Below are 15,154 nucleotides of genomic sequence, written 5' to 3' on the forward strand. Positions count from 1 at the left end.
CCGTTGCCCTGTTGCTAGTCATACATGTTTGGGCGCTTGTGTTTTATAAGGCTGCTAAACTGATTCAGTGCTGTAATCCAGGCGGCCATGTTGTGTGCCCGCTGTTCTCAGCTGCTTTATGACATGACTTTACTGAGTCCGGTCACAAACAAACACACACACACATAGCAACTTTATTGTTCTCAGTCCTTCACTCCTCATTCCTCTGCGGCTTTTCCAAGACGGTCTTTAGCTCAAGCCTCAGATGGAGTGACAGAACAGAGTGATAATTGTCGTAATTGCACAACCGTGTTGATGTAACACCCCTCTCACCACTTCTGTCCTCTCATCGTCTTTCCCTTTTCCAGTGGCTCGCATTAATGCAGTGCAAGCGTAATCTTTTAATCAATGATATCGAGCCGCGTTATTGTGGTTAGGAGTTTTATTCCCCTCATTCAGTGGTTTGAATGTGGAAACCTGTTGCGATTTTCTCCTCGTTGGATGGAGAATTGAGATATTATGCCTTTCTGAAAGGTGCTGTCGTGTGTGAAGGGGTCGTTATCCACTAGAGAGCTGTTGGGCTATTGCTTGTTTATATGTCTGTAAATGTGTTTATGTGACGAACGGTCAAAGGTGGAAGTTTTATAGGAGCTTCTAATGCCAAATCGAGTGGTTCCCATGACAATCAGGTTGTTGGTTGCCATGGGAGCCTCATCCTGGTCTCTCCTTTGGCCCATTCACACTCGACAGCTGTCATCACACACACACATACACACAGATTTCCTCAAGCCAACCTTCCTCTTCCCCTCCCATGTTTGATCATCACCATTGCATTCTCTCCTCGTTTCACTCTGCATCTCCTCCTCGTCCTCTCCTTTGATCCCGTCTCCCATCCCTTTTCCTCTCCTTCATTCCGGCAGTCTCTTAATTCCCCATGTGTGCTCGCTCATGGGTATTCCAACATTTCTAACTAATTAGAGTGTGTACAGAAAGAAGCGAGTGTGTCGTGTTTTTTAGGTGTGTTTGTGTGAGGTTCTAGCCCCTGCTGTGGGGCCCTGGGGCCATTCTATCCTCAGAAATCAGCTCTGGGAGTGTAATCCTGCAGTAGCTTACTCCAGCACAATACCTGACCTCTTTCTGGCAGACAGGACACCCTGACAGCCCAGAGGAGAGCGCCTAATCTTCCTTGCAATGTCAGCGTTCCCCCACCCCACACGACTCGAAGAAGGGAAAGCTGGACAGAATCCTTCTATAGAGCTTCATATCGTGTTGATTATTCCCCTAAAGGTGTAGAAAGAAAAGATTAATTTATCCCTTTATTCAGTGTCAGAAATTAATTTTTGAGCCCAACGGCCATCCAAATTGTTAATGCCCTAGAAATTCAATTGACTGTACAGACTTAAAAAAAAAAAAAAAATAATTAAGCCTGTTATTTTATTTTTATTTTTATTTATTTGAATTTTTTTCAGATATACATATCACAGTTGGTGCTTTTTATATAATATAAAATATATGTTATTTATATTGTATTTAGATCTACATGTACTTTATATTTATAGATGGATATTGATATTTCTGTTGATGATATTATAGATAGATATTTCTAAGTATGTTATAAAATGAATCTAAAATAATAATCCAATAAAATGCTCTGTTAGATATTATTATATATATAATATATATAATTACACTAATCAGTAATATTTTTGAATTCAGTAAAAACTAGTTATTTGTATATTTAATGTTGATGTTTATATATTATATTGTATTAACTTCTGATATATTTCTGTTCTATGTATGCACATTGTGCATAAAATGAACTGATGCTGAATATTATATTAGTTTAGATTTTGTTTCATTATAATGGAATATACTCCATTATAGTTTTGAATTCAGCTGAAACATCCATAATACAAATGTGAATGTAATGTAGTGTATACAGAATCGTGGCACATTTCTTAAGGTAGTTAGCAATACACTCTGTGCAAGAGAATAGAGTTCATTGGAGTGTGTTTGTAGTGAAGTGTCTGGGTCAGTGTGGCTTTGTTAATGTAATGCAGCTGCTAAGTTTGTCACAGATTGTTCAATTACTTTTGTGCTGTATAAATGTATATCTAAGCCCGTAATGGTCTCATAGCTCTCCCTTTAGGCAGAACAAGAGCTGTCTGAAGTCACATTAACAAGATGGCTGACCCAGCATTACACATTACTTTCTGATAACTGAAGTCATAAACTTCCAGCAGCACTATTGACTGATGGTGCAAAAGGCAAAGCTATCAAGGGTAATTGGCAAAAAAGAGATACCATATGGTCTAGATCATAACGGTTGTTAATCTAATCCAAATAGTTCCCTGTTCTGCTTGCGTGTGCGTTTGGATGAGTCTGTTAGCGCTGTAGCATGCACGATAATAATACAAGTATTAATGGCAAAAGCATCTGTCTCATAAAGTGCTCAACAAAGAACACCGGTTTCACGCAAATGCGTTCGCAAAAAAAAAAACATGTTAGTGTTTTTGAAAGACTTCTCATCATTTGTGCTCCAGTCTGTACCTATAAATGAGTTCTGCACAACTTAAAAAAAATATTAAATGGAAATAGCTGCAGCTATGCTGACATTTTTGCTCAATTACACTAATGAGAGCATTAGGAGCGTGTGCATTTGTGGCTCTACCAGCCAGAACTCTGAAATGGAGCTTTTTCACGCCTGAGCAGGGAGGTTCAGAGAAAGCAGTCTTAACTGCAGAGTGCACACTGACAGCAAGATGCTCACTGGGTATAGCATCTGGCCAGAAGAATGCAATCCGTTTTTTTTTTTTTTTTGCCCCTTTTTACTGCGTTTCTTGAATGCATTCCTGTGCCAGGAATCGGCTAGAATTTGGATGGCCTGTTCTTTTCCACCTCTTTAAAGTGATTTAGTTAGCTTCCAGTCCTTTATTTTTGTCCCCACAGGTACATTTGCCTCTGTGGCTTTGTCTTTTCTGCACTTCTAATGGGCTGCTAATAGCTGAGTTTGTCATGATATAGATGCGTGACTCGTGCCAGTGAAATTGGGAGGTGCGCCGGGACTGCTCGATTCACCCCTGCTGCATGCCAGCGAGATGCCCTACGTTATCCGAGCGGGTTGTGCACAAGACATTTGCTCCGTCTGCCAGTGCAGTACGCTAAATCTGGCACCGGGCGCATCTTGCGCCACAGGCCTAGGGGGTAAGCTCTTGACGTTTTTGTTCAGCAGGAGAAGTGTTGGATTTGAGCTAACGCAGGTGTACGGCAAGTCAAGTTTGTGTCCTACAGAGTTTTTGCTAACACCCTAGCCATCTTAATATGGAAAATAGTTTAAGCATTACCCCTTTTTTGGCGTAGTCTATGCATCAAGTGCATCTTTTCCATTTCCCAGAATCCTCTAGGATGCTGTCTTGGATTTACGGCTGTATTAATCTACTCTATGTGTCCAGCACTCTTGGCATCGTCGCCCGCAACTAGAAACGAAGCCGCCACCGCTCGCCGCGCTGTCACCTGAGCTGATTTAGCAGGTGCTAACCTCCATCAGCCAGGAAATGTCAGGCTGCCCTGGGCTGCATTTGCACGCCGCTTCCTTCAGGGAAATGCCTGCTGATTAGAGCATGTGCTTTTCAGAGCGTTCTGAAATATGACCTGCTTCGGAGACATGGCTCATGTCAGAGTGTCTACTACTTTACCACACTTTCCTTTAATTAGCATATCACAGGTGAATGTAAACAAGCTAGTACTGATGTTCATAGTAAGAGGCGCCCCCTTTTGGTAACATTTTCTTTTTTCTTTCCTAAAAAGGTTTTAAATGATTTTCACTTATTTTTATTGACAGGTAGGTACTATGAGTTTTCTCTCTGAAATTTTAGAGTCTGGTAATGCTGATGCAAGGATGCAGCGGATATGTTTTCCATTCCCCCTGTAGGATTGCCGGGGGAAGACCATTCTTAGAGCTGTGAGCAAAGAGACGAACATAAATGTCGTTATAATGTCTGTCGATCACCAGAAGCAAAGTTAGATCTCTCGGCGGCCATCTTGGCAGCACACCAGGGAGCTTTTTTCCCTTTAGCTAATGGGTATAAAGCACAGCTGCTATCCACTTGAAAGGGGAATGACCGAAACCTCAGACTGTTTAAATCAACGTTATATGCAATTCACTTGTATCTCAAAAAACAACAACAACAAAAAACCCTGTAGGATGCAGCTAATCTACAGTATGTTCTGCCAAAAAGAAAACCAAATGTCAGGATGTCTCTTTCTATAGTTTTTTTTTTTTTTTTTGGACACTTAGGGGGTACACCATCTTTTTACTGGGGGATCTTAGTAACTTATTTACCTCTGAGAGGTTTATAGTAGCATATTATGGGTATATATCATTACTAATATGTATATTTTATGGAGTGGCTAAATTACAAAGTTTAAATGCTAATTCACATTTCACTGACAAACATTGATCAATGGCCAGACGTGTTTGTCGGGTTTTATGGGACACTGTTGACTTTGGTTGAGGATTGTTTTCACTGATGTAACATGTAATCACATCTGTCTGTGCAGTGTGAGTTAGCCTTAAGGCTAGTGCCACAGTCACAAACATTTGTTCCTATAAAGGTAAAATTGTAGGAAACATTCAACATTGCTTGCAGGTAACATGACCTTGCCAATATGGCAAATGTAGTACATCTATATTGAATTCATATTGCAGAATGTTGTACAGGCTTATAGTACAGTATTTATTAAGAGAGAAGAAGTTCATCAAATGCAGTGGATTACAGTACACAACTATTGTCTCGACTCTTGGTCCACTTATGTTGATTGAATACTGTCTGTACTTTATACAAAATATTCGATTCTTGAATGACAGTAATTATCAGCATGTTGGCCTGATCAACATTTTCTCTGTTGGTTACATTCTCCATTTTGCTTGTGTTTTACGGTCCTGTCCATCAGAAACTACATTTTTGCAGAGCCTTGCTGTTAAGACTTTATAAAGGATATGAATACTCATTTGTGTTTCTCAAACAATCTCATTTAGATAATCTATTTTCATTTTTTTTCTCCTCTTTTTTTCAAAAAGCATTTATGAGGGTCCATTAGAAACTAGAGACCGCCTGCCTTCTCATAAAACCGTCTGAGAATTGTATAACTGCTCTCACTGTATCTTAATATATTGGTTTTGAATCCATCACCTTGAATACCGCATTTACAGGTAAGCAATTCTGCACAGTGCAATAGCTTCCTAAATGGTGACAATAAATAACAGAAAAAAATTAATTATAGATTTTAAAGAACTACAAATCTCATGATGCACTAGCACTAGCCTAAGAATGCAATTCGTCTGTTGCATTCTTAATCATTGATCTTTAAAAAATGTAGGCGAAATACATTTGGCACACGCAGTATGTACATAAAAAAAAATGTTAGGTGGAATGGTAGTTTCCTAATTTTTCATTTTTTAAAGACCGACAAATCATTTGCAGCAACAAATTAACATAATAGTGTTCCTGTAGCTCAATTGGTAGAGCATTGCGCTATCATGCGCAGGGTTGGGGCTTCGATTCCCCCGGGAACACATAATAGGTAAAAATTGATAGCCTGAATACACTGTAAGTCGTTTCGGATAAAAGCGTCTGCTTAATGCATACATTTAATTTAATTTAATTTAATACACAAGTGCTAGAGACAGCATTCCAAATGGCCCAAATTTTTCCCAGTGGCTTTTCTCACTTTCTACCCCCTCCTACTATTATCTTCCTCCTTTTCTTTTTGCTGAAAGCCATGTTACGCAGCCACATTGTTTAATTTCTCCTTTTTGAAGTTGCGGGAGCTGTGTGTGAGGCATTGGGGGGGAAATGCAAAGTGCACCAAATGGAGTCGTTTTGCTGCAGTGCTTGTGCTCGACCCTGCATCCTACGTCTGAAGCACATGCCCTCTGGGTCGTGTTTGAAACATTTTCAAGTACGGAGGGGGCACAATTCTTCCTCACGATACTGCCATTTGCGTGAAGTTAAAATGGAACAGACTGGCATTAGCTACCTCCCAAAACCCATATGACACCAGAGGCACGTGAAACGGCACCGAAGAGATATGCAAATGTGCCATGGGGAGGGGGCATGTGAAACTCTGATAGACTCCTACTTTTTTTTTTCACATAATGATTTTATGGCGAGCATTATGTGAAGCGAATATTATTTGTCTAAAGAGTTACTTGATTTGCGACTGTGTGAAGATATAGAGCATCTATGCCTTTGTGTTTCCTTTTAAGTGCTAGTGTGCTTTAGTATTCCAGCTCAGAGGTTAACAAATGGTGTGACGGAATCTGTGCACCGGCGATTAACCATAGACGGTGGCATCTGAATTAATGATGGGTGATTTGGTACCCCAGCACTGCTCTTTGCTGTGTTTACTTCATGGGTAATTGGACTCTATTCTCCCCCTTTATGGACGAGGGTATAAACATAACAAAACCTAACAAAACATTGATTAACTGTTTGCCTTTCATTAAAGGGCCTTCAGTGGCCTTCACAAAGCCACAACTTTTATTTTCGGCCAGAACTGAGGCCCAGACAGAACTGCAGCCAGTTAACATCTGTTTAGGAGCTCTCCTGGGACAACATATGAGAAGGTCAGACAATGACAAATGCTCGAAGTTTTTGTAAAAGGGCTGTTTTAGCAAATAATGGAAGTATGTAAAAACATTACCTTTTAAATCACAGTAAACCAAGCAGTAAACATGTACAAGGCAGATTATAAGTAAACATGGATTGTCGAAAATGATCAATTGTAGCTCAGCTTGGAGTTAGCAATGCCAAAGTCATGGGTTTGGTTTCCAGGAAATGCATGGGCTGATAATTTTTATCTAAATTAGAGCTAATGTTATTTTTTTTTTCTAAATTAAAATAAAAACAAAATGATTATATAATATATGTTATCAGTTTACAATGCTGTTTGTATATTTTGGAGCTTGTACTATTACTAATGTTTCAATACCTTTGGCACCTGATCGCCCTGGGAATTAAGAAGTTATTTTATAATCAACGTTTTAACTGATTCTCAAAGGAACGATTCTTTTGAAACTATTGTTTTTAGTGAATCAATACCATCCCATCTTTAGCCAAGTAGAGCTTGGTTATGGATAGAATAATGATCAAGCCATTTGATCAGCCTTGGTGAAATATAGCAGTCTGTCACTTTGAATTACCCTAATAAATGAAACGCATCTTTTATGTGCGGGGGACAGAAATAAGCTGTTAATAACTCGAAGCACCAGAATGAACCCAAACAGTATATGTTCTCACCATTAACAGCACCATAAAGGTGTCATTCTCTCTTCCTGCAAGGTTTGGTAAGCCAGGTTTCTGACCCCATCTGGTCCCTCATTTCTAGGTGGTCCATCACAGGCCAGTATACCACCTCTACTTTATAAATGCCCCAATTTTTAGACCTACACTGGTACAGCCCAGTCATTATAGTCCTTTGCTGTCTAAATCTCATTCTTATTAGATAAACACACTTGCTTGTTTTATATGCAATATTTCTTCAACCTTTCTTCTGGTTCAAGATTGACAGGTTGAAAATGTTTTCACCTACCTAACCCCGTGCCCCCTCCTAGCTTCTCTTCCATGTCATTTCATAACAACATCCTCTCTATTATTTCCCTCTTGTGTTTGAGCAGATATATTATTGTAAATGTCCATCTCATGAGCCACACTGCAGCCTAGTTTGGTGAATACGGGCCGCTTTCTCTCACCAGTGGGCTGAAGAGCATGAAGGGTCCTCAAACCCTTCAGCAGAATGTGCCCTCTTCCTTTATTCTCTTCCTCTGCTCTTATATCCTGCTTACTCAAGGATCCACTTCAGTCCTATACAATGCTCCATTAAAACCAGACTGGCAATTATAGCCCTGACAGTAGACTGTATAAACGGCAGCTCACTGGCTGTAATTGCAGTTTTTAAAGTTATTGCAGCAACAAAGGCTTTGTTTGTGACGACACCAGAACAAGGGTTATAAGCTGTAAAATATGTTGCAAAATGCTATGCCTGAATAGATTTATAAAGTAAAATAAAAAACCTTTAAAGCAGGCAATATCTAGACTAGGTTAATACTTTTCATAACCCAAACTACCACTGAACCGGGATCTGTGGTGCAAACGTACCATACACTGCTTTGACAGACAGCCAAAATTACTGATGAAGACATTATATACAGAAATACTGTTTCCAATGACTTTCTTTGGTACTGTGTCTCACTGTGGTCAGATGTCCAAACTTTATGTCAAAGGTTGTGTGTCTGTGTGAGCTGGATCAATTATCATGTAATCAGCTTTAATCTCCTAGACAGCCTGCATGCAATATGCCCTGCAATGCAAACATGTATTCTATTTTATTACCCTCTAATATGCCATCAATTTATGACCTCATTTTTTCTATAATTCATTATTTCTTATTCTTGCATTTCAGTTAGCCAAAATAGAAAGCAATCGCTGACACTCAAAAGAGCCTTGCTGAATGAGTGAGAAGAACAGGATAATATACACGTCACAGTCAAAAGCTTAAGAGCCTCTGCAATATGTCACGACGCACCTCTTATGAGCATAAAGAATCTGCTTGATTTATGACAACTCACTGCCCATCTGTGTGATGTCAATGTCTAATGCATTGCCTTGCAGTGTACATAGGAAATTGCTTGTGATACAAGCAATTCAGAATTTTGTTTTATCATGACGTCTCAGAATTTTTATGTGCGTCATGATTTATCTACATATACCACTCAGTCCCTGTAAAAAACACTGAGTTATAAAGGAATGGATGCTTCACTCTGAATGTTTTTCAAATTGCTTAACAACCACTTCTTTTTGACCAGACCGTTCTAAAGTGCTAAAAGCAAAGCCAGGCCAGCTCTTTTGTGCAGACCTGTCTTTTTCATGTATTCCGAGTTCTTCTTCAGGCATCAATTTTCCAAAAAACAACATGCAACAGCCTCACGATCATGTTTACCTGACACTAATAGCAGATCTTTGGTAATAAGGCAGTGAAATGTGTAATTTTTTTAACTAGCCATCTCGTTTGACACAAAATAACAATTCACCAATAAATTATATAAGCTCAGTTAAGACAATGCAGCTCTAAAAAGCATACAGAGTTCAAAGAAAAAGGAAGAAAAGCAGCCTTTGCCCAGCCTTTTAGACTTGAGTGGCACCCAGCACTCAGTGGGTTAAAGCAGAACTGCAGTGAGTTCTACTGCAGTGTCTAAAGCATTTGGCTGATCGCAACAGCACATCAAGAAAGAAAAAAAATATCTAAATGGTGGTTCTTTTTTTTTCTTTTCTTCCAAAAATCCTTTTATTGCATTTGTAACATTTGGCACGGTACAAATTCATGGTGCTTTTACAAGATAAACCAGCAAAGATCAACACTGACCTTTTTTTAAAGAAAGACTTCTCAGTATAAAGTTTTTTTTTTCTCACTGCATTCTCTGTAGCATTGTTTAGAAATCACACAGAATGCCCTTTTAAACAAGACTTACCCTCATTTCTTAAATTCAGTACAGCATTTTAAAACAACTCATATTTTAAATAGGACTTATAAGGTAAAAAATAGTTTCAATTTATTATATATATATATATATATATATATATATATATATATATATATAATAAAAAATCTGCTTCTCTATTACCAGCCCATTGTAGTTTCAGTTTTTCCATATATATTTATTTATAAGCATGTACAACAAGAACCAATTTTTAAGAATTGCACTCTGTACAAAAAAAAAAAAAAAAGTAGTTCCTGGTTGTTGTTTTTTCCTCCCTCTCTTTTGTGTATTCTATTGCATGTTTTTATGCTCAGGTTAGGGCCTATAGAGGGGAGAGAGGGTTGTTTGACTGAGGTTCTGATTTGTTGTGGGCCAGACTATATCTGTGTCTCTTGTACTCTCTCCTTGGTGTGAGTTTTTCTAACAAGGGCCTCAGAAGTAGATGTGATAGCACTGGGCAAGGTTCGAGGCAAAGAATTTCCAATGCTGTTGCTTTCTGTCCATTTGGCACTGTGGCCTGGTGGCTTGTAAGTGTTGTATTTGGGCTTTAGGGTGCTGTAGTTGGTCTTATGTGGGCTGCAGTCCACCTTGTGAGGACTGTTATCCATTTTGGACTTGTGAGGGCTGAAGTCACAATTGACACATTCTGCTTTGAGTTGTCTGTACTCTGCCTTGAAAGCACTGTAGTCAGGTTTGAAAAGGCTGCAGTCTGAATTGGAGGGGCTGGAATATATGGGCTTGGGCATACTGTAGTCCGTTTTGGATTTTGGAACAATGTACTTTGGTTTGAATTGGCTGAAATCTGGTTTAGGAGTATGAGATTTGTAGTCAGGTTTGTAAGTACTATATCCATGTCTGTAAGGGCTCTGCTCGGGTTTTTTGCGTATGTGGTAATCCGACAGTGATGCGTGTGAATAGTCCGTCAATTTGTGAGATTCGTATTCCAGAGTAGGTTTGTACATATAGTCTGTTTTAGATTTGTAGGTGTTGTAGTCTGACTCAAGTTTATGGATGCTGAAATCTTCCATGGGTTTATTGAAACTGTATTCTAGTTTTGGTTTGTAGCTGTAGTCAGAACTGTGGGTGTTGTAGTCCAGTTTGTAAATACTGCTATGATCCCTTATCTCTGGCAGAGTCAGTGCCCCCTGCCCTGCTAAATTGGCAGCAGATGCCAGTGGTGGCAATTCTTCCTTTACTGGAATAATTTCCACAGTACTGTCTGCAGCCGCTGTGCTCCTCTGCTGATGCCGCTTTCGTAGTTTATAAAATACAATTAGCATGATTGCTGCTAGCAAGGTTACTGCCACAAAACAACCAATAATGATCTTTGTTGTCTTCATCACCTCATCCAGACTGGTACTGGCTGGGTTGGGCGGCTTTCCTGTCGTCACTTTTGAGCCAGGTACAACAGATGGGCTACTTGGAGTGTCAGTGTTCTGTAGAAGGACTGTCGGCGTGGAGATGAAAACTGGCTGAAAGACGGATGGCGATGCCGTGGTAGTGGTGCTGGCACCTGCTGTAGTTGTTGTGGTTTTGGGCTTGGACATTTCAGATCTGGGGCTCAGGACCTCCACTGTGACTGTGGTGAAGTAGCTGAGGTTGGACGTATTGAGCTCAGCTGCAGTTACGTTTAGATAGGCTGAAGCGTTGGAATTTCCAGCCATGTTGGACACCATGCAGGTGTACATGCCTGTGTCACCTGTTAGCACATTTGAAAAGTTCAAAGTCCCATCGTTCAGCACTGTTATTCGTGGATGGCTTGATGCATGAGTGAGAACCGTCCCATTTGGTAGGAGCCATCGCACAGCAGACATAGCCGCTGTTTGACATCGCAGTTCTACCACACGTTCAGCAGAAATATTCAGGTCTCTTGGGGCATCTGCGATAAAAGGGGCAGAGCACTGCATTGCCCCAGTGTCACCCCGGTCAAGTTCAACCAACTGGCGGCCTCTCATGTGTGCAGGGGAGTGACAACGCCCACAGCATGTCGAATTGGTGGGTATGTACTCACGTAGCCAGCGTGCTAGCCAGAGAGAGTCGCAGCCGCAGTTCCAGGGGTTGTGGTGGAGGTGAAGTTCCACCAGGTACTTCAGTGGTGTAAAGAGGTCATGGGGCAGTGAACTTAAATTGTTGTGGGCCAAATTCAGCTCCACCAAAGAGGCCAGGTCATCAAATGCATTACGTTCTATTAGCCCTATTTGAGAGTTCATGATCCATAACTTTTTGAGTGAAGATAGTCCCCTGAATGAACCTGGTTTAATCTCAGGAAAGAGGTTCTCTGAGATTTCCAGCTCCTCCAGCCCAACCAGAGGTGTTAGGTTGGGCATCTCTCCTCGAATGTTGCACATTCCCAGGTTGAGGTACTTGAGGTTGACTAGACCTTCAAAAGCCCCATCTGAGATGTACTCCAGTTTCCTCAGTTCACCCAGATCCAATCTCATTAGGGATGGCACTCGGTTAAATGCATACGATGGGATGCTTTCAATGGGGTTATTTCTCAGCCACAACTCTCGCAGCTTGGACAGATACTCAAATGCCCCACTTGGCACTACTGTTAACCTGTTATCAAATAGTTCCAGTGTATTGAGATTGGTCAGTCCACCAAAGGCACCCACTTCAATTTGCCTAATGGCATTGCGGCCCAGCTGCAAAACCTCCAGGTGATGTAGGTTGCGGAAAGAGTCGGCCTGCACAGACTCAATGGCGTTCTCCATCAGGTTTAGGTGCCGGGTGTTGCTGGGTATACCTGGTGGCACACGAGTGAGCCCACGCCTGGTGCACACCACCTTGCTGAGCTGGTTGTTGCAGGAGCAATCAGTCGGGCAGCCCTGGGGCCCTGCCATAGCTGCCACCTCCACGCATGCTTGAACCATGAGGAACAGGACACAGAGCAAGGCGGCTTTCCTGGCTCGATGCACAGCTACCCGCCCCAGGAGACTCATGATGTGGCACATTCATAATTCAGCATCGTCTGGGGGGGTATGGGGTGATGATGGTGGTTGGGGAGAGGGGGGTAGTAAGCGGGGGAAGGGGAGGGTTCAACTCTGACTAATGAAGCCCTACCCTGGGTTAAACAACACTCTAGATTGTTTTTCCATTTACTGAACTGGAGGCTAAACGTTTAGTGACAAAAACTTGAGTAAAAAGGGAGAAGTGAAATGAATGAAATAAAGCGGGGGAATATATTATGTATAAAAAAGGGTTGGAAAGGCTCAACACCTACCTCAAAGGTGTTACACGTCCAATTTTTGCAATCACAATATAGATTTTGTTTCCCCTCAAATTCCCATATTCCCAGGATAAGCAGTGCCTTCTCTTTTTTTCATTTGTCAGAAAACAAGAGATGAAATACAAAAGTGGCCCCAATAAATCCACAGAGGAGCATCCGAGGAGACATGTAGCAGCTCTGCAGGGCCTCAGAGCTGTAGGCAAAAGTACCAATCCAGTTTGGCTCCTATTGAATGCTTGTTCTCACACTATCCACAGATGTTTGTCCTTGGAAACCTCCGCTTGATGCTGCTACTAAATACCCATTTCTCCATAGAGGACCACTCACACATGCTAAACCAAAGCAGGGGGAGAAAAAAATAGGGAGGGGTGGTTAGAGGGAGAAAGAGATGGGAATAATGATGAGAAATTCTTTTCAAATGTTCTTCTATGCTTTTGTTTAAAGAATAAAAAAAGTGCCCCCCCAATGTTTCCACTCACTTTACTTTGTTCATCTCCCTCCCTCTCAGTACGTTTTGTCCGCTCGATTTGTCAGCACCTTGTCCAGCTGAAAAGACCGTGACACTGCGGTCATTAGCGCATTTCTTTCCTTATGTAGCTCCGCGTTCCATCTCCATACACTCGAGCTCGCATACAGCAAACGCTGCAGGGTTCTTTCTACATGCTTCCCAATAATCCTTAAATCTTTCTATGAGAAGTTGACGATTAGAGTCCAGGAAGGTGTAAAGGGGGGTAACGGTGCAGAGGCAGCTCCGTAAGAAGGCTCGTTCGCTGGAGAGAGATCGCTTCCTCTGCCCTGTTTCTTCTTCACTCTCTCTTGCTTTCGAGCGTGCTCTCTCACTCCCTGGAATGAGAGAAAAAAGAGAGAGTGTTTCTCCCTCCTCTCTGTGACGTTGTTTCAATCAGAAGTATCCGTATAGCGCTGCAGTGCCCTGAGCTTAGTGCAGAGTTGGAGCGCTCGGCTTTGTCAGCGCCACAGCTGTCCAGATCGAGCTGGTAGATGAGCACTGAGGCTAGGGAAAAGTAGCTCCCTGCCTCCTTTCTTTCCTTTTTATTTTTTTAACCTTTCTTGCCCCGGGTTAGTCGTCCTTCCCGCCACTGTGCATCAATGTTTTTTGTTATGCTCAGTGGTGCAGTAGCAGGCATCCGGGATGCAGACTTACATGCCTGCTCTTCTTTTTGTCCTTCAATGAAAACGTGATTGTACTGCTGACGCATCACACTCCAAGCAGTGCATTGGTTTGATGCATTGGTTTTAGTACGTTAGCTCATCCGTGTCCGCCCCCTCCCTTCTCTCTCTCTCTCTCTCTCTCTCTCCCCCCTGCTCATGCATGCTCTCTCTTGCTCTCTTGTTCTCTCTCTCACCCTCCTCTCTCTCTCTCTCTTTCCCCCTCTCCTCAAGGTTCTGGTATTTTGTAGATCTGTTTAGTTGTCTGCAGTTTGCAAGTGAACCGCTTTGAGTTGGACCCAGTTGCTTCTCTTTCTCATATAAACTATGTCCGATTGATTAATGATTTTACTCTGTCTTCCACATTCCAAGCTGGGACCCTCCTCCCCTCGAGTTGATGTGATGAGGTGCAGTGATTTGTGTCGTCTGACCGTACACTTGGTTATTGAGACTTCTCTGTTGACTGAACCTTGTGTGAGCGAGTGCCGATACTGTTTGACTGGTGTGCTTAGTCCACAGGGAATCATGGGAGGGGTACTGGACAGCTCAGTGTGTGTGCTGCCAAAGGCTATTGCTCTCTTCAGATGGATTAAGCCTCCGCTGGATGCAGTAGAGGGAGTCTCTGTACTGTGCAATGCTGGGTCTGTGGTGTGAGGACTCTCTCTACTCTCTCTCTCTTTCTCTCTCTCTCATCCTCCCTTCCAAGATTAAAATATCTCCCCTGTCATGCAGTGGGAGCTAAGATGGTCCCTGTTCAAAGAGAATAAGACTCACCGTTTTAAACCATTTCCTCTACAGAGAGAGCTGCTAAGTAATGTTCTTTTAAAGCTTGGTCCTGTAATCACTCTTTCAAACATTGGGCATGTTGGCTTTCACCCAGTGTAAGCCAGCAGGTGAAAGGTACTTTAAAGGGGTGCTTGCAGAATAGTTGCATCTCACGCTTGTAACAGCAGATGTCATAGAATTGAACAGCAGTGCTAAACAGTACAGCACCCTGGGCAATCGATGGCTGGCATTTTGATATGCCACTGTGTATGTGTGACCGTGAGAGTGTGAATGTCTTTGTGAATGACACCCATAGTTTGTGGTAATGCCTGGATACAAAGTAGATCACATTAAGCGATTTGTGACCCGGTTGCATAAAGCGCCAAGTGTCTGGGGACATTATTTAAATGCATGTGACCTCTAGTGAATTATGACCTATGTTTGCTAGAGTGTGTAATGTATATTTTTTTGTGTAT

At 41.7% G+C, this 15,154-nt stretch overlaps 2 protein-coding genes across 2 annotated transcripts in view; one reads left to right on the top strand and one right to left on the bottom strand.

The window, feature by feature from the left end:
• The window catches only part of snd1 (staphylococcal nuclease and tudor domain containing 1), a 158,907-nt gene that overhangs the window by 63,170 nt on the left and 80,583 nt on the right, over nucleotides 1-15,154 (top strand). The window lies entirely within an intron of this gene.
• On the bottom strand, nucleotides 6,121-14,059 carry LOC113048116 (leucine-rich repeat-containing protein 4-like). The gene is made up of 2 exons (XM_026209661.1): nucleotides 13,226-14,059; nucleotides 6,121-13,078 (listed from the first exon to the last, which is right to left on the bottom strand). Exon 2 carries the CDS (start codon nucleotides 12,469-12,471, stop codon nucleotides 9,895-9,897), a length of 2,577 nt encoding a protein of 858 aa, XP_026065446.1. The 5' UTR covers nucleotides 12,472-13,078; nucleotides 13,226-14,059; the 3' UTR covers nucleotides 6,121-9,894.

The sequence above is a fragment of the Carassius auratus genome, chromosome 29 (genome assembly GCF_003368295.1).
Source record: "Carassius auratus strain Wakin chromosome 29, ASM336829v1, whole genome shotgun sequence".
NCBI lineage: Eukaryota > Metazoa > Chordata > Actinopteri > Cypriniformes > Cyprinidae > Carassius > Carassius auratus.

Coding starts and splice junctions, on each gene's coding strand:
- LOC113048116 (XM_026209661.1), bottom strand. CDS start 12,471: ATGTGCCACATCATGAGTCTCCTGGGGCGGGTAGCTGTGCATCGAGCC.